Here is a 24,588-nt window from a genome sequence, read left to right on the forward strand (position 1 = left end):
GTATTTTTCAAAGGATATCTTATAATGAGGCCTTAAACTTCATATCTACAATTAAGTGATATTATCATATGAATATCATCAACAAATGGTTAAAACGATTTAAATTTGCTCCTCACAAAAAGAGGGCAAAATAAAGCACACAAGAAGCCAACATATTCCTTGACAAAAATGACCTTGTTACAGAATAAAGTCAAACTGGTTAAGGAAAATATTTTTTTATTTTGGGGCAAACTGTTCTTTTAACCCACAGTGAGCCTCAAAACCATCCATTTGTCTTAAAGGGATAGTTCACCCTAAAATGAAAATTTGCTTACTTACCCTCTTGTAATTTCTCAAGCCTGTATGACTTTCTTTCTTTTGCAGAACACAAACGTAGATATTTAAAAAAATGTTGGTAACCGAACAGCGTTGGACCCCATTCACTTCTATTGTATGGACACAGAACCAATGCAAGTGAATGGGTGCCAGTTAACAACATTCTTCAAAATATCTTCTTTGGTGTTCTGCAGAAGAAAGTCATACAGGTTTGAAATGATATGAGACAATGGTGACAGAATATTCATTTTTCATTTCCTAATATTGAGCAGATCAATTTGTATGTATGTATATATATAAATAAATATAAATTCTTAATGACATCATGTCGGCTATAAACTAAAGTGCTATAGAATGATTATCACTTGTTTATAACTAAATAAAAAATTGAGTATGCCTAACATGAGAATGTGCTACTCATTTAACCGAATAATTAGATTTTCATTTTCCAGCAGTCAACGGCTCTCTCTCCTCAATTCCAATTCTCATGCTTTCCAGGAGCAAAGATGAAGCTATTGCTATTTTTGATAGAGTGCTTCTGTAATTAAAACGAATGCTATCTTCTACTGTTTAAAGTAAAAAAGTAGAACACCAACTAAGAATAAAATATTTAGGGTTCATAATGCCTTAGCTACACTGACTCCCTTCCTCCCAGTTCCTCTCAAACTTGAATTACTAATATAATTAAACGACTTTTAAAGAGTAGCCCTTTTGTACTTAAATGCAGTTCTGCTTTTAACAAATGAACTACATGTTCGCAGCATTCCAAAAAACGGAACGTGCATTAGGCTGTTTTATGGGTAAACCCGATGTACTGTATAGTCTGTAGAAGAAAGAAAATACTCCATCCTCTATTCTTTCTGAACCCTTATTCGTCACAGGTTTTGATGTTCATGTACATCTTCCTTTTAATCTGGAGCTGTGAATTGATGGCAAAACTCTAGCGTACAGATAAAAAAAACTGTCAACTTGCATAGAGAGACCTTCGTCTCTTAAACGTACCCTACCCTAAAATTGGACTAAGCATGCTAATAGTAGTCTTGGCTTTGACTCTTTACTCTAGAGCCTTGTTTCATAACACAACTTTCCTGTGGCTCAGTGGTTAGATCATGCGCTAGCAACATACTTAGAAACAAATGTATAGTACAATGCAATGCAAGTCGCTTTGGATAAAAGCGTCTGCCAAATGCATTAATGTAAATGTAATTTTACATGGTTTCAATGTTCTCTCCCTGGTGGAATGTGTGTTGCCATCTTAAGTGCCATCTACTTTTTAATGGCTGGGGGGACAAGTCAACAAAACAAGAGAAGCCAAGGGAATATAACATGTTACCTTTACAAGTGTTAAAAACTGACAAGAAAGATGCTTGCAAGTGAGAATGCATTTGTTCAGTGGTGACTACCGAGTAGTATTATATGACTCAAGTATGCTTCATTACTATGCATTACTATCCTAAAGGTACATGGACAGCTGACTTTTATCCTTGATAAAACTAGTACAAGGCTTAATTGTTGTATAAGACAGCCCTGACCTGATATACAGTATTAAATCTTGCCTTGTTATTTTCTTCTGATATTCTATAATAGGGCCTTTGTGTGGTAAAATTAAAATGGGAATTCATTCATTTTGGAGTCAGCACAAGGCATTTACATTTGACTTTGGGAAAGGATTTAATACAGCATTGTATTATCAGTAAATGACACGCATTTCATCCACACCTTGACATCCATCACCATAAATGTTTTTCATTCAAACAACCATGGTACTGAGTTATATCCTTTCTTGTAAGAACATCCACTGAATTTTTCATTAAAGTTAAGCATTCTTCAAAGCCCATGTGTTTAAAAGAAATTGTGGCTCTTTAAGATTATAACGGCCTTACAAGAGAAAGCTGGTACAAAAATGTATTTTTACAGGCTGTCGAAGACGGATACAAGTTTATCTTATGTATCTAAGTACAATAAAGAATATATTTAACATATAATATCAAGTACTTCTAACATTAAGCAATATGTTAATTCTGTAAAAACAGAAAATAGGAAGCCGGATAAGAAAACGAGGCCTTTAGGAAAATGTGAAAAATTCCACACATTCTTCTATTTCTTGACGCATTTCAGAGATACTTGCCACTTTGCTGTAAAAAGATAGTTTAGTCAAAATATTACTCGCTTCATCCACGCTTTAAATCTATGAGAAGCTAAAAATCCATAAACTCAATTAAAATGTGAAAATCTTCATTAGCGCTGGAAATGGGCATGCCTCGTGTGCTTGGATTATATTGAGATTTGCTTATTAATTCCCAAAATGAAACCAAATGTCTTGTTGGAACTCGGGAAGCCTGTTGTGACAGCTCTGAAACATTTGAATAAAAATGTAGCTCAGACGAAGAGGTTCATAACAAACAAAGATAACACATTACAAAACGCACTGAGCTGCTGGCGTTGTTATCCTGTAGACATCACTGGGAATTGAATGGAGAAAATACGGAGGAGTGTTTTAGATTGAATTTCTATGTGAGTTCTGGTTGAATTTCGATTGGACGAGCCCACAATTTCGCTAAACACAAGTTGACGGGTGGGTCAGTGATCCATGGCATCCTCTTCCTCATCGCTGCTTTGAATAAAATCATCCTCAATGTCCTCTAGAGAAGGTCCGGCTTCATCATCCTCAGCTTCATGCGCTTCTCCGCCAAGTTCTGCTAAGAGGTGCTCTGTGTGCTCCATCATGGGTGCGTCCTCACAGCGGAGCTTCACATACAGCTACAGATCAGAAAAAGTGGAGACAAAATAACAAACACGATTTATTATCAGAGGAATAGAAGCCGCGTTTGTCTGAAGAATACAGAGAAATCTTGGCTTTTGCAAGCATGGCATGTTTTGCAGTTGGCATGTTGCTGCTAAATCAAAACCCTGCTCTGCCTCTGTATTTTTGTTTTATGTAACACAACTTTCTTCGTTTCTCAATCATTCCAGTGCCCTTTTTCTCACTCCGTTCCTCTGGAAGAAGGTCCAGTGCCAGCTAAGCGAGTCAGCTGGCAAATTCCACAAATTAGTCACTCCTTTCCCAGTACAAATGAACTGGGTTCTGCATCAGTGGGAAATCGTTCGGAAAGTGACTGAGCGCTTGCCAAGAGAGCGAGAGAATTCAATCCGCACACTGTCTCAAGTCTTATCACAGTAAAATATACTCTGAAAGAACATGATAAAAAAGCAATTCTCGGAATGACTGCGATACAATATATCTCCTTACAATTCTTCCTATTGGTCTATAAAAGCGGGCAGAGACTTTCAGCCTGTTTGAGCAGGGAAATTAGAAATTGTTAAACGTGCGATTGAACATGTTCAAGTGCGAGAGCGAAATGAGAGTAATCAAAGATCGCTAGATGTAAATGAGAAAGCGGATGTGAATGAGAAACAGTCATGATGCGATATGAACCCTGCTAATGATGGCAAAGATTAAAGAATTTCATGACAGTTTCAGCCAGATCTATCTCCAAGTTTCCAGGCTTGTTTTACAGCCAGTGCACACTGACAAGTGCGTGTGTGTGTGTGTGTGTGTGTGTGTGTGTGTGTGCACTACTGTTCAAAGGTTTAAGGTCACTTACTTAATCTTGAATATTTTTATTCTACATTTTAGAATAATACTTAACTATAATGTAACTATGGGAATTAAGTTGTTTTCATTTCAAAATATATCAAAGCCATGTTCAATTGCAGCATCTTTTGAGTGGACAGAACTCCACACATGTGGTGCGTGCAACCGGAGTTGGAGTCCCGGCTCGTGGTCCTTTCCCGGCCCTGCTGCCCTCGCCCCCCATCACTTCCTGTCTCTCTCTACTCTCAAAATAAAGGCCAAATTTAAAGGAGTAGTTCACTTTCAAAATACATTTTCTTGATAATTTACTCACCCCCATGTCACCCAAGATGTTTATGTATTTGTTTCTTTAGTCGAAAAGATTTTAAGGTTTTTGATGAAAACATTCCAGGATTTTTCTCTATATAGTGGACTTCAATGGACTCCAAACAATTGAAGTTCAAAATTACAGTTTCAGTGCAGCTTCAAAGGGCTTTGAACGATACCCGACGATGAATAAGGGTCGAAACGATCAGTAATTAAAAAAAAAAAAAAAATGTATATGCTTTATAAACACAAATGCTCACCTTGCTCTGTTCTGCAATGCGCGTTCATGACTTCACGTAATACATAATTACGTTGAAAAGGTCACGCTTGACGTAGGCGGAAGTACCGAGTCAGTGTTTACAAGTTGAACGTGCAAGTTTTCAACGTAATTACGTATTATGTGAAGTCATGAACGCGCATCGCAGAACAGAGCATATACATGTATGTTTATGCAATATACAGTATGTTTATAAAGCATATACATTTTTTTTTTTTTTTTGAAAATGACCGATCGTTTCGCTAGATAAGACCCTTATTCATCATCTGGTATCGTTTAAAGCCCTTTCAGCTGCACTGAAACTGTAATTTTGACCTTCAACCGTTTGGAGTCCATTGAAGTCCACTATATGGAGAAAAATCCTGGAATGTCAAATGTGAAATATCAAAAACCTTAATTTCTTTTCGACTAAAGAAACAAATACATAAACATCTTGGATGACATAGGGGTGAGTAAATTATCATGAAAAATTATTTTGAAAGTGAACTACTCATTTTAGCATCCTTATTGCAGTCACCATTTGCTTAGAATTTGCGGAAATGTTCTCTTGGCGTTTTATCAGACAGCTTCTTGAAGTCTCTCACTGAGTATTGAAGAAGTTCCAATCTATGCTGGGCTTATATCGGCGGCTTTTTTACTTGATTATAAGTCATTGATTTCAAGAAACCAATATGTCTGAACAATTATATGCAAGTCTACAAGATCGTATGTCTTTAGATCAAAAGGTCAAGTGACCCTGAACTAGTGTACACTGGTAGTGTATATATTTACACAAACCTTTAGTTATCATACTGTATATACTGTATATAAATCGTGTAGAGAGTTTTGCCTTTAATCAGCGTTTCTGCATGTATTGTGGCAATTCCGGTCCAACGTGTGTGTTGCATTTCAACATAAACAAACCTCAGCAATGACAAAGTCAGCCAACAGCAATGTGAAAGACTTTTCAAAGAAAGAGAATTCAAAGAAGCATGGAAGTTGTGAGAAAAATCAGGCTTATTCCATCATATATTCATTTTTGAACTGATCCTAAAATACATGTAAAACATGATTATTGTGTTGTTTAAACATGACTACGAACTTGCTTGCTTTGCAATATTCAAGATCTGCAAGCATTGCATCTTTTTTGTTTATTTTGACCAGTTAGTCCGGTTTCAATTTTAAGCAAATAAATGCAAATAAATCTTTTGGGAGAGAAATGTTGTCACAAGTTGACAGAATGAAACAAAAACGATCATTTTACATAAATACCTATAGACAGTAATTTAAGAAAAACAAAAATAGTATTTGTCCATGGCTGTATATAGTTTACTACATAAAGTACAGTTATATAATCTATAAACCTATAGTTATCCTACAAATATAAATGATATAGAGTAGACAGCATGATTGCAGTTCACTGAAGTGAGTGTGATATATGAATACATATATGTCACACATATCAATATGGCTACAGTATTTACTGCAAGCATGTATCTTGTTTTGTCACGTCCCACTGCCTATTTGCAGTCAAGATACAGCATTATGAAGCAAATACTCATGCAGAGAGCTCACGAACTTGCTCAACTTTTCTAAAACATCAAGTGAAAATGACTAATGCGCGCTATTTTTTTAAAGGTCATTCCTTGCGGTATTAGCGGTGGTTTTAGGGTAGAAAGCTCCCTTTGGTGAACTGTAATCATACACACATAGAGGTTCGGTCTACTCCAACAAGCAGACTTTAATTAAGAGAGCGCATTTCTTATTAATACATGAAAGAGCAGTCATTTAAAAAGCCGCAGAAAGTGACCCAACTTATCAACTTCTCCTCCGCCATTCTTTCCTCTCCTTTCTTTTTCTATTTAATGAGTTTTAACACCGTCGGACCTTATTTAACTCCCTCAGGAAGGAAAGCGCAAAGTCCTTCACACTCACAGACTAACCAGGTCATCTCACACACACATACTGTCAGCGGGCAGCCGGCTGCTCCCTTATATCACCCTCAGAGCCGTGGGAACGGTCGCTAGGCAACAGCGAGCGGCGACTGGGCTCTACGGGGCCTCGTGGGATCTCATTTACGGACCGATCATAGGACCTCAGGAGAGTCTGAAACTCTTACTTGCTCTACAGACCCGACCTTCACACAAACACACACACACATTACAACCGTTGACCGTACAGGTTTAGTTAGACCCATGAGGACAGTTTAAAACAATGTTGATGTGTGCGCTCGCGTTCCGCGCGGCCTTTCGCTGGCAGGTATCAAGGTTAATTGTGATGATAAAGCAACGCTTAGACATTAAACTCGTGCATGTCCGCAGGCGCTGGATTGAAACATTCAAATGCCTTTTAAATGGTGTCTTATTTGGTCTTTAACACATAACTGAAGTTGATTGCTACCTTCGAAAGCTCATCACAAACCATAAAGCTCGTTCAGCATTCGAATTAATAGACCAATCTATGCCGAAAGAAAAACATTTGCAGGTAATGCAGCACGTCTGCTTGAGAGGATACAAAAAACACACACGCACACTCGTACGTTAATCAACCAACAACGTCTTATCAAAAGTACATGTTAAATGTTATTTCGGTGGATTTATTCATTAGGTCTGTAAGGCCCTCATTAGTTGTTACTTGGTTACCTAAGAAGTGAGCAGAATATGTGATTGAGTAGTGGGGGAGAGAGAGAGAGAGAGAGAGAGAGAGAGAGAGAGAGAGAGAGCAGAACAGTGTTATTAAAAATGATTCAATATTTAAAAGAAAGTGCATTTAATAGTGTTGTAGGCTTACGTCCATTTAATATATTACACTCATTACTTGTCTAACAAGGTAGAAATTTAAAAGCTGCACATTTAACAAGCGCCAAATGCTGTGACATTGTGCTAGGTGTTTAGGAGTGGGGCTTCGGTATTGCTTTTTTCTAGTCACAATGTACAAATTCATACGAATTAGTCACCTCATAAAATAGTTATCAATTCTCGTGAGATCAGGTTAAATAAATGTCTTGATGTGCATCAAAAAAGGTCACGTGACTGTAAAACTGTACTAACCAGCGGTCCGATTTCATTGCACAGCATCTGGAATGTTGTTCTGAAATGCTTCAGCCGAAGTCTGACACGATAGTGGTCCAGAATTACTTTCCATAACATGACTGCGTGCCTAAAGAGTAGGCATCAGCCTCTGAAAGCTGCGATTAATGTATTTCGTAATTTATTATCATTTACATATTATATTTAGGGCTGTCAAACGATTAATCGTGATTAATCGCATCCAGAATAAAGGTTTGTGCTTACATAACATATGTCTATGTACTGTGCATATTCATTTTGTATTTATAAATACAAACACGTACACAAGTATACATATTTAGGAAATATTTACATGTATTTATTTATATTTACCAATAATTGAAATTATATATAAATGTTTATTAATTTTTAGATGTTTCTTAAATACAGTATATGCATGGATGTGTACATTAATAAATACAAAATTAGTAGGCACAGTACACAGATACAGGCAAACTTTTATTCTGGATGCGATTAATCTTTTGACAGCCCTAATTATATTCATTATAAAAAGGCTCTCCTATGGCAGAAACTTTCTTTTTTTTTCATTCAAAATGTAATGGATTTAATGGTTACAATGGGAATTGTATTGATTTTAATGGAAACTATAATGGTGTCTACTAGTATGTGATGGATTCTATTGGTGGGGTGTTATCGGTCAGATTAATCTTGTTGGAAAAAGGCCCAAAACACACACACACAAAAAGAATTTTGTAATTGAAAAAGCTATTATGGTTCATAATGGTATTTCCATGGAAACCTTTAGAATTTCTGTAATGGCTTCTACTGGGTTTCTATTGTTTTTTTCAGCAGGGACCTTATTTACATTTACATTTATGCATTTGGCAGACGCTAAAAGCGACTTACATTGCATTGTACTATACATTTTGTTTTTGACTGTGTGCAATCCCCTGGGATCGAATCCATGACCTTGGCGTTGCTAGCGCCATGCTCTATCCACTGAGCCACAGGAAAGCTCATTTATACATAACTATTATCAAACAATGTTTAAGTGTGACAAGCAAGCTACAATAAAACAAAATCATACTTTAATATATTAAAAAATTGAAACTTGTTAAAAAAGGAAAAGCTCATATATTTGTATTATTTACTAAACAATCCTTTGGGACTGATTTGAGTTCATGTGTGAAATGTAATGAGAGACGATTCTCCTCAGAGAACGACATTCCACCCACCCCTGCCTTAAATAAATCAATGAACCCGACAAATGCTTGTGCCACAGTTCCAGCTTTGCTTTCTGCAATCTGGATTCACAACTGAGAGATTTGTTTATTGAATTAATTCTGAGAACGGCACTTCATCTAATGTGTCATCTCAGCAAGAGTCACCATCTGGAGTTTTACCCTGTAAACTGAGATCTGATCTCCAGGCCCAATAAGAGCTTACACTCCAATAGCCACTGATACACTCACAAATATAGTGTATACCCTCCACATCTTCGCAATGGTCTCATCTGGACGCTCTCTAATGAGCTCGTAAAAACATCCACAGCGCTGTTTTTCACCTCCAGCTGCTGAACTGATCTCTCTCCTTTCTGCAAGCAATCCCTCTATTATCCCGGTTTTCCACTTTCTACTCACTGGTGTATTTGTACGTTTTGAAACGGCAGCTTTGCTGAGGATCACTGTTTGGTGGAGTTGTCTGCGTTGAAGGAAATTGGTTGGAGGTGGTGATGGTGTGTGTATGTGTGAAAAAAGCAGAAGAGAGTCTGAGAACTCCTGCTATGGCCATCTAACTCGCATGTGAATGGGCAAAAAAATACATTTCACAGACAGCTGTGCAATGGAAGCCAAACCACACACACAAACACACACTCTTTACTTTCCATCGACTTCTATTGTTTTTATACCGAACCTGTAATTTAAAGGTCCAATGTGTAATTTTTTTGGAGGATCTATTGACAGAAATGCAATATAATATACATAACTATGTCTTCAGAGGTGTATTAAGACCTTACATAATGAAGCGTTATGTTTTTAATTCACCATGTTGTTTCTACAGTAGCCCTTAACGGACAAACTGCTCTACAGAGTGCTTTTTTTTAGTAAATACGTCATCTGCTTCGGCAAGGGCGAAACAACATATTTGTCCTCTGTCAGCCACCGCAGTGCTTCAAAAGGGAGGGGTGGAGTGAGCCGTTGGTTGCAATTCTCAACCTCACCACTAGATGACGCTACGTTTCATACACTGGACCTTTATGTCAAAAACCTTTTTTAAACAACGCTCCTTATAACAACTAAAAACTATCCCAAACCATAAAAATACCACATATTTTACAATTATATTCTTAACATTATTCACTTCATTTAATACAATTTGTCCAACTAAAAATGTCCCTGGATGCCCCCACGGCAAAGTTTCATGAGATAAATCAAGGAAGAATTTTGTTCCAGGAGTAAAGCAGGTAAACAAGGACTGGGCTAAGTGTGTGTGTGTGTGTTTTGACAGTAATGAATGGGATTAACCCTGTGTCCGTCCTTCCTTCGTTCTCTGCTTGCTTTCATCATTCAGATTACCATCAAGGACTCCTCCCACTGTCCCTAAATCACACCCGTATCGCTCACTCCCATTCTGTTCTTTCCTCTGATGAACTGCTGGGCTGGACCGACTTCTGATCCACAACTGACCTTACTGTCCAGCTGACAGATAGTCATTTACAGTATATCTGAACACACACACATACTCCTTCCATTTTAGGCATACACCAGTGCTGTACAGCAGCACGACAGAAAGTTTGATATGTGTAAAACTAGCAAAATAGCACGTCCAATGCGGTTCAATTCACAAATGAATCACTTCAAGCTGTTTTATTTAAGAATCAGTCTAATAGGTCATACATTTTACATTGTCATATACTGTCACTTCCCTGTTTCTTCACACATACACACTCGCCTTCAAAGCTTTCAGCTTTCAAACACAATTGTGTATTACAGCACAACACTAAAAGTGCATGAAAAGGCTCTGGATGTCCAATCCCATGAGTGGGCTTATGTCCACAATAAGTGATTTTTCTAAGAGCACAGGGACAACAAACGCTTACTGCTGCTACGGTAAAAGGAGAGAAAGTGATCAATGCAGGATTATAAACGAAAAAGCCATTTGTCCTTCTGTGACGCTGTGAATTCGGTGAATAAAATATTTACTTGCCGGTGGTTAGGAGTCCACCTGCTTTGTAAACGCTGATAAAAGGTGTCTGACAGAACCAAATGGGTTTAGAGAGTTCTTAAATCTGATCTTGAACCGAGTCAGCAGAGGAAAATGTGTAAAATGGTTCACGCTGTTGAAAAGCAAGCAAACAAACAAGAGAATAAAACTTGAAAATAGTCGTCCGCCAGATGTGTTATTGACAAGCTGTCTAACAAAAAAGTTTACAATGACAACAGCGTTGTACATTGGTACTAACAGAACTAACATGGTTTTGCAGTAGGGGTGTAACGGTTCAAATGACTCCGAACCGGTTTGTGTCGCGGTTTTAGGGTCACGGTTTCGGTTCGGTATGTGCTATGCTCAGGGAAAATGGACTACTGACAAATAAAAATAAGAACAAATAATCAAGCTTCAAGTAACAGCACCAATAAAACAACAGAGCAAAGCAGAACATTAAATAAGATACTGTATATATACACCTTTTAAGGCAGAAATGGATTAAAGTAATCAAATAAAACATAACATTGCATATATACAAATGAAATAAAGATGAATCATAATTGAAGTTACAGAAGCTATTGAGTCACAAGCAGTGAGTGATTTCCTTGACTTTTAACAGACAGCAGGAATATGCTGCTGTCGCTTTAAGAATGAAACCGATCCAGTACACTGATACTGCACACATGCGTTTTTTTCGTCCGTTTCGTCCGTTCACTTAAAACGTAACCCACTATGTTTGTTAAGATACTCGACAAGAGGGACATGTTGACCTACTTCGTATGTCAATCTGTCCGTTTAAGCGCTTCAAAGACAACTCAATATTTGCGCCATGTCTGAGACTTATGCGCGCTTCGGATCTTCTCACAGCGCGCAAGCGAGTTTTCTTCTGCATCATCTTGCACTTAAATTGTCAAGGCTTGAATGAGTGTAGTTTAAACAGCAACATGTGCTGTTCAGGTCTCGCCTGCACTCGCGCGCTCACAACACCCGGGTGATGAAGGCATTAATGACTGTACAGCATATGTCAATCCTATTGAAATGTGTTAAAAAAAAAAAAAGTTCTTTGATTTGTTGTAGGTATTAAATGTGTATCCATCGACAAACATACATTAGCTGAACTTTGTCAGTCGGTTTTACTCATTATAATTTCTAACGAACCATATTATAAATGCGTCGTCAGATTTATGATGAGCCGCGGTCCAAGCGCGTGCCGAACCGTTGGTGGAGAACGGTCAGGTTCAATTTGTTACCGAGAACCGTTACACTCCTATTTTGCAGACATAATATGTTTGGAAGAACACCGCGATACAAACCCCTCAAAACAAACCGTGGTATGTAGCAATATACCATGGTATTACGTCGAGTTTTAGAAGCTGTTGATAAGACCATTCCTTTTAACTTTATGGTTCAAACGGTGATAGTCTCAGGGATTGAAAAAGCAACATTCTAGTTATTGTTAGCCTTGAGCTTTCGCCCACAATGCCAATCAACCCCAGGGCTAACCAAATTATAAAGATGGTGCAGTAAACGTGTCCTGTTTATTGGACATTTCTGGCCATGACATTAGATCCATGTGGTGTTACACATGTAAACAATGCGAGAGCACTTAATAACCGGCTTTAAATCTTACACCATACAAACAAAGACAAAAACATGTCATTCATATTGCCTACTGTCTTTTTATGTCTAGTGTGTATTTAAACACACATTTAAACACAAGACAGAGAAAAACACCAGGAACAAACCAACAACATGCTCAAAATCTAATTTCCATATAGATGCTCGGCATGCTACATATATACATGTTAAAACACACACATACACCTTTTCCAAGAAACCTTCGGATACATTAGAAGCACCGCAGACCAGAAGCATAATTTATTTGATTGGGTTGTGGAAAAAGGGTAAGACTCTATTTCTCGCTGCCATACACGACTCCATGTACATTATTTCCTCAAGGTCACATACATGGCGCGTGTAAGCAAATGCGCTTTTGATAGGTCTTGCTACAGGCGATTTTAAGAGCTGTCATGTACGACAGAACAAACACTCAAAGCTGGTAATTTTGCACCCTTGGCTGAACATGAAGACACAATGTTACACTGCAGTAACATTGTGACGAATCTATATTTCCAGATGCAATGGAAGCCGATGAAATGTCCTTTTGAATTCGTCTTTCCATTATTTCCTCTTGAGCACTGATAAGAAACTTGAGTCTGTTTAGAAACCCAGGGGCCGCAAACACATACAGTGCATTTCCTAATATAAGCCTGACAAATTATTTTAAGTAAGATTATTAATGACTGAAAATGTGCCATTAGACGCGATCGAAACAGTCCAAATCAATACTGGACAAAGGCACTGAGGCATTAAACGTGAGACATACGGAAAGATGCAGACTGAAAGAAAGAATGTATGCGAAGCATGAAAGAGAGGCAAATTGTGAATAGCGACACTTAAAGGGACAGTTCACCTAAAAATGAAAGTTCTGTCATCATTTACTCACTCTCAAGTTGCTCCAACCCTGTATAATTTTCTTTGTTCTGATGAACACGAAGAAAGATATTTGGAAGAATGTTTGTAACCAAACAGTTCTGGGGCACTACTGACTTCTATAGTAGGGAATACTATGGTAGTCGATGGTGACCCAGAATTGTTTGGTTTTCTACTTTCTTAAAAATATCTTCGTTTGTGTTCAAGGGAACAACGAATTCTATACAGGTTTGGAAAAACTTGAGAATAAATGAATACAGACTTTTCATTTTTGGGTGAACTGTCCCTTTGAGAATGAACACAGAACACTGTGGAACAGAGGTAGAATATAGAGGTGACTGAGAAACAGGGAAAAAAGTCGAGAGAAAACGAGAGAAAACTGAGAAAGAGAGATGGAAATGAAAAGTTCTGTTATATAGGTAATATCCGTGTCGGAAAAGGGAGGTAGAGGCAGTGAGGTATGGCAGGGGAGGAGAGGTGGGCACTGAGGGCTGGACGTGTAAAGAGCTGGACATCGAGCAGAAGGCAGAAAATCAATGGTGAATAGCGGCTAAAGTGGAATGTGAAAACTGCCCGAAGTCACCGAGTGTGACGGTGAAATGAGCGGCGAGTAAAGAAGCGAGAGACGGGTGGAACGAAGGTAGAAAATAGCAATATGAGCGAGGAAAACAAATCGGTAGCGGGGGGAGTAGCCACCAGCTAATTTAAATCAGAGAAGCAGAGGAAATCAATCGATCGATATAGAAAAAAACATGGAGGCTGTAATCAAGAGATTAGCTCAGGAGCCATCCATTTGACAACTAATCGCAAATATAACCACCAAAGCTACTGCACGAAATTGAAAAGGGTTTAAAAATATGTTGAAATACTATAAGGAAACCTTCGGGCAACAGCTAACAAGGCAATACCTCTTTAAAAGTGTCCACAGCTTAGATATTTTGAATGTATTTCCATTTAATGACAGTGAAGTAATGAAACTAAACTGGCCATATGAGAAAACAGAGGACACGTGTCTTTACAGTCTAACTGAGACGCGAGAAATTATTTTAATATTTACCCTCGGGTCAAGAAATGTACAAGTTCACCAAATCTAATCAATAGTTTAGAAAATTTCATTTTGAAAAGATGAAAGGTTAACATCTTTAATATGGAGCGGTATACTAGCGGCATTAGTCTAACTCTATTATAACTGGCTGTATATTGAATAGTGCAGAGAGATGACCTTCTAAAAGGCTAATTAATAAATAATTACTGTTTGCTTTATTACAGCCGTATTAATGACATGGCTAACAAAAGCTCGGCCAATATGGCCCACTGATTAAAGACCAGATGAATAATTGAGACGTTTGCATAAGTAATTCAATATTCATGAGTCTGATCCAAAGCCATGAGCTTGACTTCTCGGGTCTTATTTACATATTTAGAGCTCCTGTTCAAATTTTGCTTCTGCTCTCAAATTTCTTTTTGCAAGATTTATATCGAAGCACAAACAACGATTACTTTAAAACATTTGAAAAGACTGTTGAAAGTCATTCAAGACTATGTGGCTGGTGATGCAAACTTGTGGATTCTGGAATAATAAGTCAGTTATGTTAAATTACACGTGAATGTGTGGGTATACAAATATACAACATGTGTGCTAAATTTGGTTAAAATATAAAAATATTGAACTCACTGAAGGACTACAAGGACTACATATGTATATATAAAAATGAATGTGTATAACGTCTGCTGTCATTCTTCATATATAGGACGACCAGTCCTTCACTTCATTACCCATTAAGGGTCAGCTCTAATGTTACATGCTGTCAAGAACACTTCTGTATCAGAGTTTTTATAATTCGTCTAGTTATTTGGTTTTGAAGGTGGACAGGTCTGAGACCTTACAAAGCCACTAGCGTATGAGCACCGAGATGTGTCCTCCTTTTCTATTGGACGTGCACAGCACAGGCAAACCACAATCAACTGAAGTAATTAAAGAAGGTGCTCTGGAGAGTCAAGAAAAAGAGAACAGAAGAATAAATAAATACTTGCAAGACAGTGCATCAGTATTTTTGTATGATATATACTAGACAGTATATCGGCAAATAATCGGTATTGGTTGATAAAAGCATTTTTTCACACCATTGGCCGATAGTTTACAAACAGCCTATGCTCAGGGCCGATGAACCCTGTCAATCAAAAGAGAACAGGAAAATGCACTGAATTTGTGCTCTGTATAGAAAATGTTAAGAAACATCACCAGTTTGATGTTCAATATGAATAGTCATTATGTATATGAATTAATAACATTCAGAAAGTTAAGAAATATGAATGTAATCTTCAGAATCGGTGTCGTCAGATATCACCAAATATATTAATACTAACAAGATGCGTCACTGCTATTGAAATGAATGGGGAGGAACGCAACACTCAATATGGCCGCCCGAGCGAAGCTTTGCGCATGCGTAGTATCTAAAGCAACAAGAAAAATTATGTTTTTTCAGCGCAATTTGATCATAGGAAACAAACGTTATGGTACAGTTTACGTCATATTTAAATGCTGTTTTTAAATATGTCATTTAATTGGGATTTTACCGGCGATTGTAGAAATATCAGTATTCCCATTCACGTCTTGTACGTAATAACTGCCCTAGCTGCCCGGAGGTGCGTTTTAAACGGACTTTGATATCACTCTGATAATCAGTATCGGTGGAGAAATGTAGTATTGGTGCAACTCTAATATACAGTATGCGGTACAATCAATTACTTTGGCATGATCAGTGATGTACAAAATCCTAAAAAGACTTCAGATATAAATGAAAAGCATTGTTTTTTATTTTGAAACAGACTAATGTAAACATGACAACAGGACATGTGACCATACTTGTGGACAAATAAATCTGATACATAGAACTGTACAGTTTACTGGCTGCTAAAATGAATGATACATCCACATTAGCATGATTTTACTTTTTGGCTAAAAAGACAATATCCCATGACCAGTGAAATCTTTACTTTGTACTATAGGTCGAAATGAAATGAAGATGTATGCAGCAGAAGGAAATGAAAAACAGACCACAATGTATTAAAAAAAAAACAAGAGCCACATATAGAAAACCTATGGTCAAGGAACAGAAACGACTGCACACAGTGGCCGGATTTTCTTCAGAGAGAACCAAAGTCCACTAACAGAAAAGGGTCCGAGGAAGAGACGAAAAAAGGCGTGGGAACAGGAAGAAAATGACAAGGGTGGTGGAAAAAAGTGTTATCTGTATTGTCATAACTACCCCTCCCCGCTTCTGCCTCCCTTTCTCATTTTCTTTCAAACCTCGACTTTCATTTTCCATTTCTATAACGCTCGGACACCAGCAGAGCTGGAGAAATTTCACAGTGGAAAGAGAGCTGACGGCATGCTGAGAGAACCATGACAGATGAAAAAAACGAGAAGGGGCCGAGGGAGGAGTGGAAGTAGCCAGGTAGAAAATGTGTGTGTGTGAGTGTGTGGGGGAGAATGAAAAGCGAGCCAAGACAGAAGACAACATAAAACGCTCGTATCATTTCGAAAAGATGTGTTTGTGTACCTTTTTGGCCTTGGTGAGGTGCGTGAGGGCTGATTTTCTGAAATTCGTAGAGCTGTTTGTCAAGTCCTGTTTGTCTAGTTGCAAATAAAACAGCCACCCCAACAGGTACCACACCTGAAATAAGAAGAGAGAGGTTTTAACACGCTGCACATCTCTGAAACTACAAGTACATAAAAACACGGTGAACATATGCTAAACGTGTTAAAAAAACAAAGCAAGACGAGCCAGTCACCCAGATTAACAAAACAAACCTAAAGCACTTCCTGTGCTCGTCAGCAATATGAATATTTGACCGCAATCTTATTTTGCAGCAGACAACAGGATACAAAGAACCATGAAGCTTTCTCTGCTCCCTAAGAAATAAGAACACCGAATAAAGAGAAATCATGTGCAAATGGGCTGCGGGGACGAGCGTGTGTGCTGGTTTTTGTTGTGCTGTGCTGAAGTGCACTTCATTTTATCACCTGGTGTTAGTCTGTATACCCTCCTCTGATGTCTCAATAACACACCACACCACAGAGAGTTCAAACCTTTCTCACTGTCTCGCTCTCTCTTTCACACTCTCTGATTCTGAGCAGAATGTTCAGAACGCTCTGTAAGTGCTCTCAATCTGTCAGACATCTATTAGAGTGGTGTGTGTGTGTGTGTGTGTGTGTGTGTGTGTGTGTGTGTGTGTGAGTGTGCGTGTGTGTGTGTGTGTGTGTGCGTACGTGTGTGTTTGTGTGGGGGAGTGGACTGGTAGACTTCAGTCTCGACTGTTTGAGAGTGGAGATGGAAATGAAATGCGAGAGAGGGCCGGGGATTTGTCCTCCAAACGGTACACTTACTAGACCCGTGAAGCCTATAGTGGGTTTTGCTTTAAAGACCCTCATGAGATGCAATTTCTGTTTTGATGTGCTTTGCCGAGTTAAAAGTTCGGTCGAACTGTGTGTTTTAAATCAAAAACTTTTTCATTACAAATTAAATTATTAAAGGTACAGTTCACCCGAAATGAAAATTCTGTCATCATTTACTAATCCTTTTGTCATTTCAAAATTGTATGACTTTCTCTTCCGCAGAACACAGAAGAAGATATTTTGAATAATGTTGATAAATGAACAACGGCGGTACCCATTGACTTGCATTGGTTTTGTGTCCATACCATTGAAGTGAATGTTGTTGTTCAGTTACCAATATTCTTCAAAAAATGTTTTGTGTTGTGAATAACACTTTAACATAACAATTAAATGTAATTAATTCAATTGAAAAAAATCTTTTTTGAAAACAGCATGCACTTAAGGTGGCATGGACTCCACAAGTTTGTCTACACCTAAAAATCCATGTAATTCATGCATAATTTGATAATTTAATTAATGTTGTGTGCTTAAATGGAAACAAGCCTGTCTTTTTTTAATAGAAGCAAGGAAATCTGACTTTTTGCAGGAGTTAAAATGACCCTAACACCGCATCCTAACCAAACGCGATGCGATGCGACTCCTGCGATAAGCAATTTGTTTGTCCATACCGAACGCGAAAAAGGGGCGGGACGCGACACTCAATCACAAAACACAGCCAATCAGAACAGTTTTTCTCTGTCCACGCACCCTCTCGCGCTGCAGCTGAAGAGTGCACATAGAGAGATGCGTCCTTTTCTCATGACTTCAGCGATGCCTCACCAGACGCCATGCTATAATTTCAGAATCTAGACGTATGTAATGAAACGTATATAGCCTGTCCTTATCCATGTTTGCCGATTAGTATTCATGAGGTGCAGAACTTACACCGGTCACGAATTGCACAGACTCAGAGGTGAGGATCCAAATGCAGTTTATTTAAAGGGTAATCCACAGACAAAATCCAAACGACAGGCATTAATCCAAACACACGTGGTCAGTCCAAACACAAACAAACATCCAGGGCATGACAAAGAACACGAGGAACAGAAGCAACTGTGACATAACACAAAACCAAGCCCCGAATGACTGACAAAACCAGGTTTAAATAGACAGAACTAAACAGATAATAAGAAACAGGTGTGAACGATTAAACCGAGTCCAGGCAGCGATTTATGGGAAATGTAGTGAATGACAGTCCAGGTGATGAGGAGAGTGCCCTCTAGTGGATTTGAGAGGGCACTCCAGCTGGTGACTGTGACATAGCCCCCCCTCTAAGGGCGGATTCCAGACGCCCCCAAAAATAAAGTCCAGGAGGGAGGAGAGGAGGCGGAACCGGGGAGGGTTGGCGGGTCTGGGCCGCGGAGCAGAGGCGGCCAGGGAGGCACTGGCAGGGCTGGAAGCCAGGGCGTGGCAGGGAGGCAGGGATCTCAGGAAGATCACAGGAGTCCATCTTGGACGAGGTAGGGAACTCCGATACGCCGGACGGGACCGGCTCGAAGAACACAGGAAGACCGGACGGGACCGGCTCAAAGACCTTTGGAAGGCCAGACAGGACTGGCTCGAAGACCTCTGGAAGGCCAGACAGGACTGGCTCAAACATCTCTGGAAGGCTGGACAGGACTGGCTCAAAGATCTCTGGAAGGCCGGACGGGACCGGCTTGGGGAACTTTGGAACGGCCAGCTCGTCAATAGCCTCAGGAACAGGAGAGCAGTGCATAGCCCAAACACACCCCAACGCAGCAACCATCACCAGCGGGGCAGACTCCCAGGACAGGACCTCAGGAGCAGACACCTCCATGACCACCCGACTTGGGACCACCGGCTTGGCGGCCATGACGGCTGGAGACTCTGGCTTGGCAGCCATGATGGCTGGAGACTCTGGCTTGGCGGCCATGACGGCTGGTGGGGCCTGAGGCCAAAAAATGTTTAGGGGCAGCCCCCACCTCTCCCACGGTGAAGGGAGAGCCACACGACAAAAGAGCATAGTCGATGAATTGAGCAAGGGACCCTTGAGGACCATAACGGGAGATGCGATGTTTGTAGTGATCATTAGGACTGTCGCAGAACAGTTCTATTAATATACAGTCTGGATATTCAGAATACCAGGCAATGTCCAAGAAAGTCTGTACATGGTCCTCGAGGGTCCTCGTTACCTTGGTGGAGTCGAGCCAAACGGACTGCTGGATCCATAAATGGCTTGGTTTTCTGTCACGAATTGCACAGACTCAGAGGTGAGGATCCAAATGCAGTTTATTTAAAGGATAATCCACAGACAAAATCCAAACGACAGGCATTAATCCAAACACACGTGGTCAGTCCAAACACAAACAAACATCCAGGGCATGACAAAGAACAAGAGGAACAGAAGCAACTGTGACATAACGCAAAACCAAGCCCAAGTGATTTATGGGAAATGTAGTGAATGACAGTCCGGGTGATGAGGGGAGTGCCTTCTAGTGGATTTGAGAGGGCACTCCAGCTGGTGACTGTGACAACACCGAATGAGATTGTTGTGTGGGCGGAGCTGTCAGCCGCGACGTCGCAGAAAACGGCCGTTGCTCGTCGCGCAGTTGGTTAGGACAGAACCTCTGATTAACATGGATCGCAATAAAAATGCGCATGTCCATGAAACCCATGGGACCACATGTAATCACGTGTGAAAACATGAAATTCATGTGGTTTGATCAATGATACAAAATTATTTCCTGTTTTTGTAATCTATTCATGATATAGAGTTTATGAGAGACATTTGATCAGGATCTTCCTGTTGCTATAGAGAGAACACATTTTCGAGAATGACAGAAAAGTCTCTTTTTTGATATCAACTAGTCACACCTACTGTACATCACACTTGAACACACTTAAGCGCAAGTCTTTTGGTCACTGTGTGCTTTTATCAGATCTGCTTACCTGGATAAGTGTAAACCGCTCACATCATCTCACCAGCAGTTACTTTTCTATAAATTTCATATTCATTTGTTTAATAATTCATTGGCTTGCCATTTTGCTCATTAATTATGCATAAACTGTCAGCATGTTGTTTGTATGAGTTTTTTTAATCAACTCCGAGGAGAAGACCAGAATGCCTTTCTGAGTTTAATAATGCTTTTTGATGTATTGTGGGGCATCAAAGCAAGCCATAATTTATGTGGAACTGGAATACGGGAGAAAGATTTGCTTTATGTCCATACATGTATGCATTTCCTGAGCCTGCTGGGTCATTAGATAAACTCTGATATTTCTCGGTCTTGGTTGTAGCAGCCCTGGCCTTGTCTTCATAATGTTGACGACTGATAATCTAAACGGAAGACCAAAGCACGTTCACACAAACAAGCTCCTGTTTCAGCAGGATATTAAGGCATCAATTATTTATCCAGCAGTCAGAGACGGTGAGAATCAAACGCTTGTCAAACTTCCTACAAGGTGAAGTCTGTTAGATGGGCCTGATAACAAGCACAGCACAAGAACAGGAAACAAACACTAGCATACAGCATGTCAAATATTAGCCCTTCACTTTCCCTTATAACAGCATAAATTATGTATCTTGTCATGTTATGTTTCAATCATAACTGTAATTAGAAAAATTGCTTTGTTCTGTTGAACACAAAAGAAGATATTTTGAAGAATGTAGGAAAGGAAACAGTTCTGGGGTACTTTTGACTACCATTGAGAACTGTTTGGTTGCAAGCATTCTTCCAAATACATGTTCATCAGAACAAAGACATTTATACAACTGGCTAAAGTGATTAATAACATGTATTATAAATGATAAAACACAAAACACTCACCTGCACAACTTCATCATCCTCTTCTAAAAGATTCTCCAAAACTTCTGTAGCCATCTGGAAAAAGAGAACAGCTCTTCATTTTCTGGAGAATGGCACATGTATTTTCCTCTAGAAGATGAGCTTATTTCCTAATTCCAACTCCTAATGATCTAATTAGTCAAAAGAAGAGATTATACTTTATCACTATACTTTATAAAAAATAAATGCACAGAAGGAAGGAAATAGCATAAAGATGAATTTCACAAAAATATGTACTGTACATATGAAAGTAGAAATTCTCATTACCACAATGTGTCTAGAATTTATATGATTCTCCATCGTGCCTCTCATTACTTCAAACAGAGCATCTCAGTTTTATGATTTTTTTACAGTAAAAGTCACTGTAATAAAATATTTTAACGTAAATCTTCAACGCAAGTGCTTTTTAACAAAAATCTGTCAACATTTTTTCACAGTTATGTCATTTAAAACCTGATCTCCATACAATGGGGTCCAGTGTTGTTTGGTTACCAACATTCTTCAAAATATCTTCTTTTGTGTTCTGCAGAAGTCACGCAGACTTGGAAAGACGTAATAGTGAATAAATGTCATTTTGGGGTAAACTATCCCTTTACTTTTATAATAGAAAACATTAAATGTCCTAAAATAAGCACCAATTTCAACAAAAAGTAATATTCCTTCTTTTTTGGTTTTAATGATAATCTGAATTCTTTCTCACTCACAGTGAAGTGCAGTACTGGACAGCCTGTTTAAGCCTATCAGTTCTGCCCGGTGGTCAATACCACTGATTCCCTTCTTGTCAATGCCTCATGAATAACTTCATCCTGCCAAACTTGAATTGAGCTCTCAATGCAAAGCAATGGCTGCTGATTCTCTCGAGAGAGAGGAGCGTGCTTATATTTAATGACCCAAGTTCTTCTGTTAATTTGTTAAACAAAGTCTTAATCTCTCCTTTGAGAGCCTGAGAACTTCATTTAGTTGATCGATGTCATTGATCTATCTGTTGTCAATGGTCCTGTCAGTCTTTGCTTATCTGCTTAACCCATACACCCCGAGCGTGTTTTCATTAGGCATCATCAATAGATCTGATCAAGAGCTGATGGACAAACCAGGGCAAGGTCAGTTCAAATCAGACATTATTGAGCCATAAAGACATCTCGTCTCTAAAACTCTTAAGTTGGCACCTTTGACCTGTTAGAAAAAAATGAGCACGGTACTCAAACCCATAAAAAAAATGCGACCCATGCCAACACTCGAGTCCCACACAAACAAAAAATGACTGTGATTTTGTAGACATCCTAACCTTTAAACTGTACTAAAAGCTTTTTGTACGCTTCATGTGATTGACATACTGAAACGGACCTTATTTTTCCATCATGAAGGTTATGCCCTTGACAGAAAACTGAGAGGAGGGGCAGTTACCCACAATGCCCCGGTAACCCCTTCCCAACATCCCTCGCCCCTCTTGTCCTCCGTCACACTTACGCCATCCATTTTAACCAGGGCCACTGAGTGAAGATCAAGCTCTTGTACAGGTACGAGGTGAAATGGGGGCGGAGATCCAGCGAGGAATAGAGAGTAAAGCAGAGAAAAGTGAGGACGGCTAAGGCACATCGCTCGATGGATACGTAATTCAAGAGGTTGACCAGCCAATTTATGACCCTGCGAGGCCATAAAATTCAGCCTGGACTTAATAATAGCACATTTAATGTGACACCTCTGACAATTCCAATCTACCACAACCACACTCGCCCGCCTATCTGTATCTGCTTTGGTGTGTGTGTGCGTACGGCACAGGGTCAGACAGCGCACTAGAAAATTTATACTCAAAAAAGAAGGACCGCATGAGTGTGAATGCGGAATACACTAAAACACACATACTCGCTTTCACAGCCGAAGACGGCATGAATTTTACAGTCGGGCCGTTTATCAAAGGCAACATGGCAGCCGTTGGGAGGTAAAAACTTCACTTATATTTAGCCTTTTGGAATGAGGAGGAGCCGAGATAATTACTTTAGGGATTGATGCTTGCGCAATCTCTCCTCTCAGCCGCATATCATTCCCTGATGCTGTCTCTCAGAGCTCTAAGCAACTGATAAAGCCGAGGATAAAGTCAAACGCTCGGCCCAGAGGAAAAAAGCTGAGAGGGACCTAGAATTCTCCATTTAGGAAGTTCAAATTGAATGCATAAATCTGCTCAAACGTTTCTTAGACACATATGCGATTATGGACGTTCGACAGTACTTGGCGGTCCAGGAGTTGGTTACTTGCCTGAGCTCCCTGTGGGGATGTATAGCCGCAGGCAGTTAGTCTGAATTAAGAGTCTATCGGGTTTAAAATATAAAGACGCTTCAATCACAATGTAGGTTATGTTTGAAAATAAAAATTCTGTCATCATTTGCTCACCTCGAGTTGTTCCAAATCTGTATAAACTTCTTTGTTCTGATGAACACAGAGAAAGATATTTGGAAGAATGCTTATTACCAAACAGTTCTTGGCCACCATAGTAGGAAAAATTACTTTTGAACACAAAAGAAGATATTTTGAAGAATGTAGGACAGCAAACCGTTCTGAGGCACTATTGACTATATTGTCATTTTTCCTACTATGGTAGTCAATGGGGTCCAAGAACTGTTTGGTTAAAATAATTCTTCCAAATATATTTATCTGTGTTCAACCAAACAAAGAAATGTATACAGGTTTGGAACAACTAGAGAGTGAGTAATTCAAGACAGAATTTTCATCTTTGGGTGAACAAGCCCTTTAAGAAAAAACGGTACCTGAGGAAAACCAGGGATGTTTTAGCATCTACGTTCACAGCTTTGATGAGCCATGAGCTACAAAGAGCTAAAAAGTTAGATGGACATTTCACAAAGACTTATCAGGGTTACATTGTACTAAATAAAATATTTTTTCCCCAAATCCACTTTTTGTGAATATGAAAAGCTGTGGAAACGTTGAATATATGTGAAGCAGTAATTGTCAGGTCAAATGAGGTCATTTTCTGAGGGAGTCTTGAATTAGAGGAATGTAGCCATTAATATTAATATGTTCATCCTCTGAAAGTGGTCTGGTTATTGAAAAGTGATTATTTTCTATTTCACCCCCTTCTCAATCATTCTTCTTATTTCTATGGTATGTTTTTCATGCATTTGTGTCCT

The 24,588-nt window shown here is 39.1% G+C and overlaps 1 protein-coding gene and 1 long non-coding RNA gene across 2 annotated transcripts in view; one reads left to right on the forward strand and one right to left on the reverse strand.

Moving 5' to 3' along the window:
- Nucleotides 1-24,588, forward strand: part of LOC130558406 (uncharacterized) — a 50,387-nt gene that overhangs the window by 14,273 nt on the left and 11,526 nt on the right. The gene's annotated exons all lie outside the window — the stretch shown is intronic.
- Nucleotides 1,739-24,588, reverse strand: part of si:dkey-12j5.1 (uncharacterized) — a 75,414-nt gene continuing 52,564 nt past the window's right edge. Inside the window, exons 9-11 of the mRNA XM_057340775.1 lie at nt 21,428-21,481; nt 16,765-16,878; nt 1,739-3,075 (exon numbers count right to left, since the gene is read on the reverse strand). Of these exons, the coding sequence (XP_057196758.1) occupies nt 2,896-3,075; nt 16,765-16,878; nt 21,428-21,481 (348 nt within the window). The 3' untranslated portion in view covers nt 1,739-2,895. The remainder of the gene's footprint in view (nt 3,076-16,764; nt 16,879-21,427; nt 21,482-24,588) is intronic.

Source organism: Triplophysa rosa, linkage group LG8 (genome assembly GCF_024868665.1).
Source record: "Triplophysa rosa linkage group LG8, Trosa_1v2, whole genome shotgun sequence".
Taxonomy (NCBI): Eukaryota; Metazoa; Chordata; class Actinopteri; order Cypriniformes; family Nemacheilidae; genus Triplophysa; species Triplophysa rosa.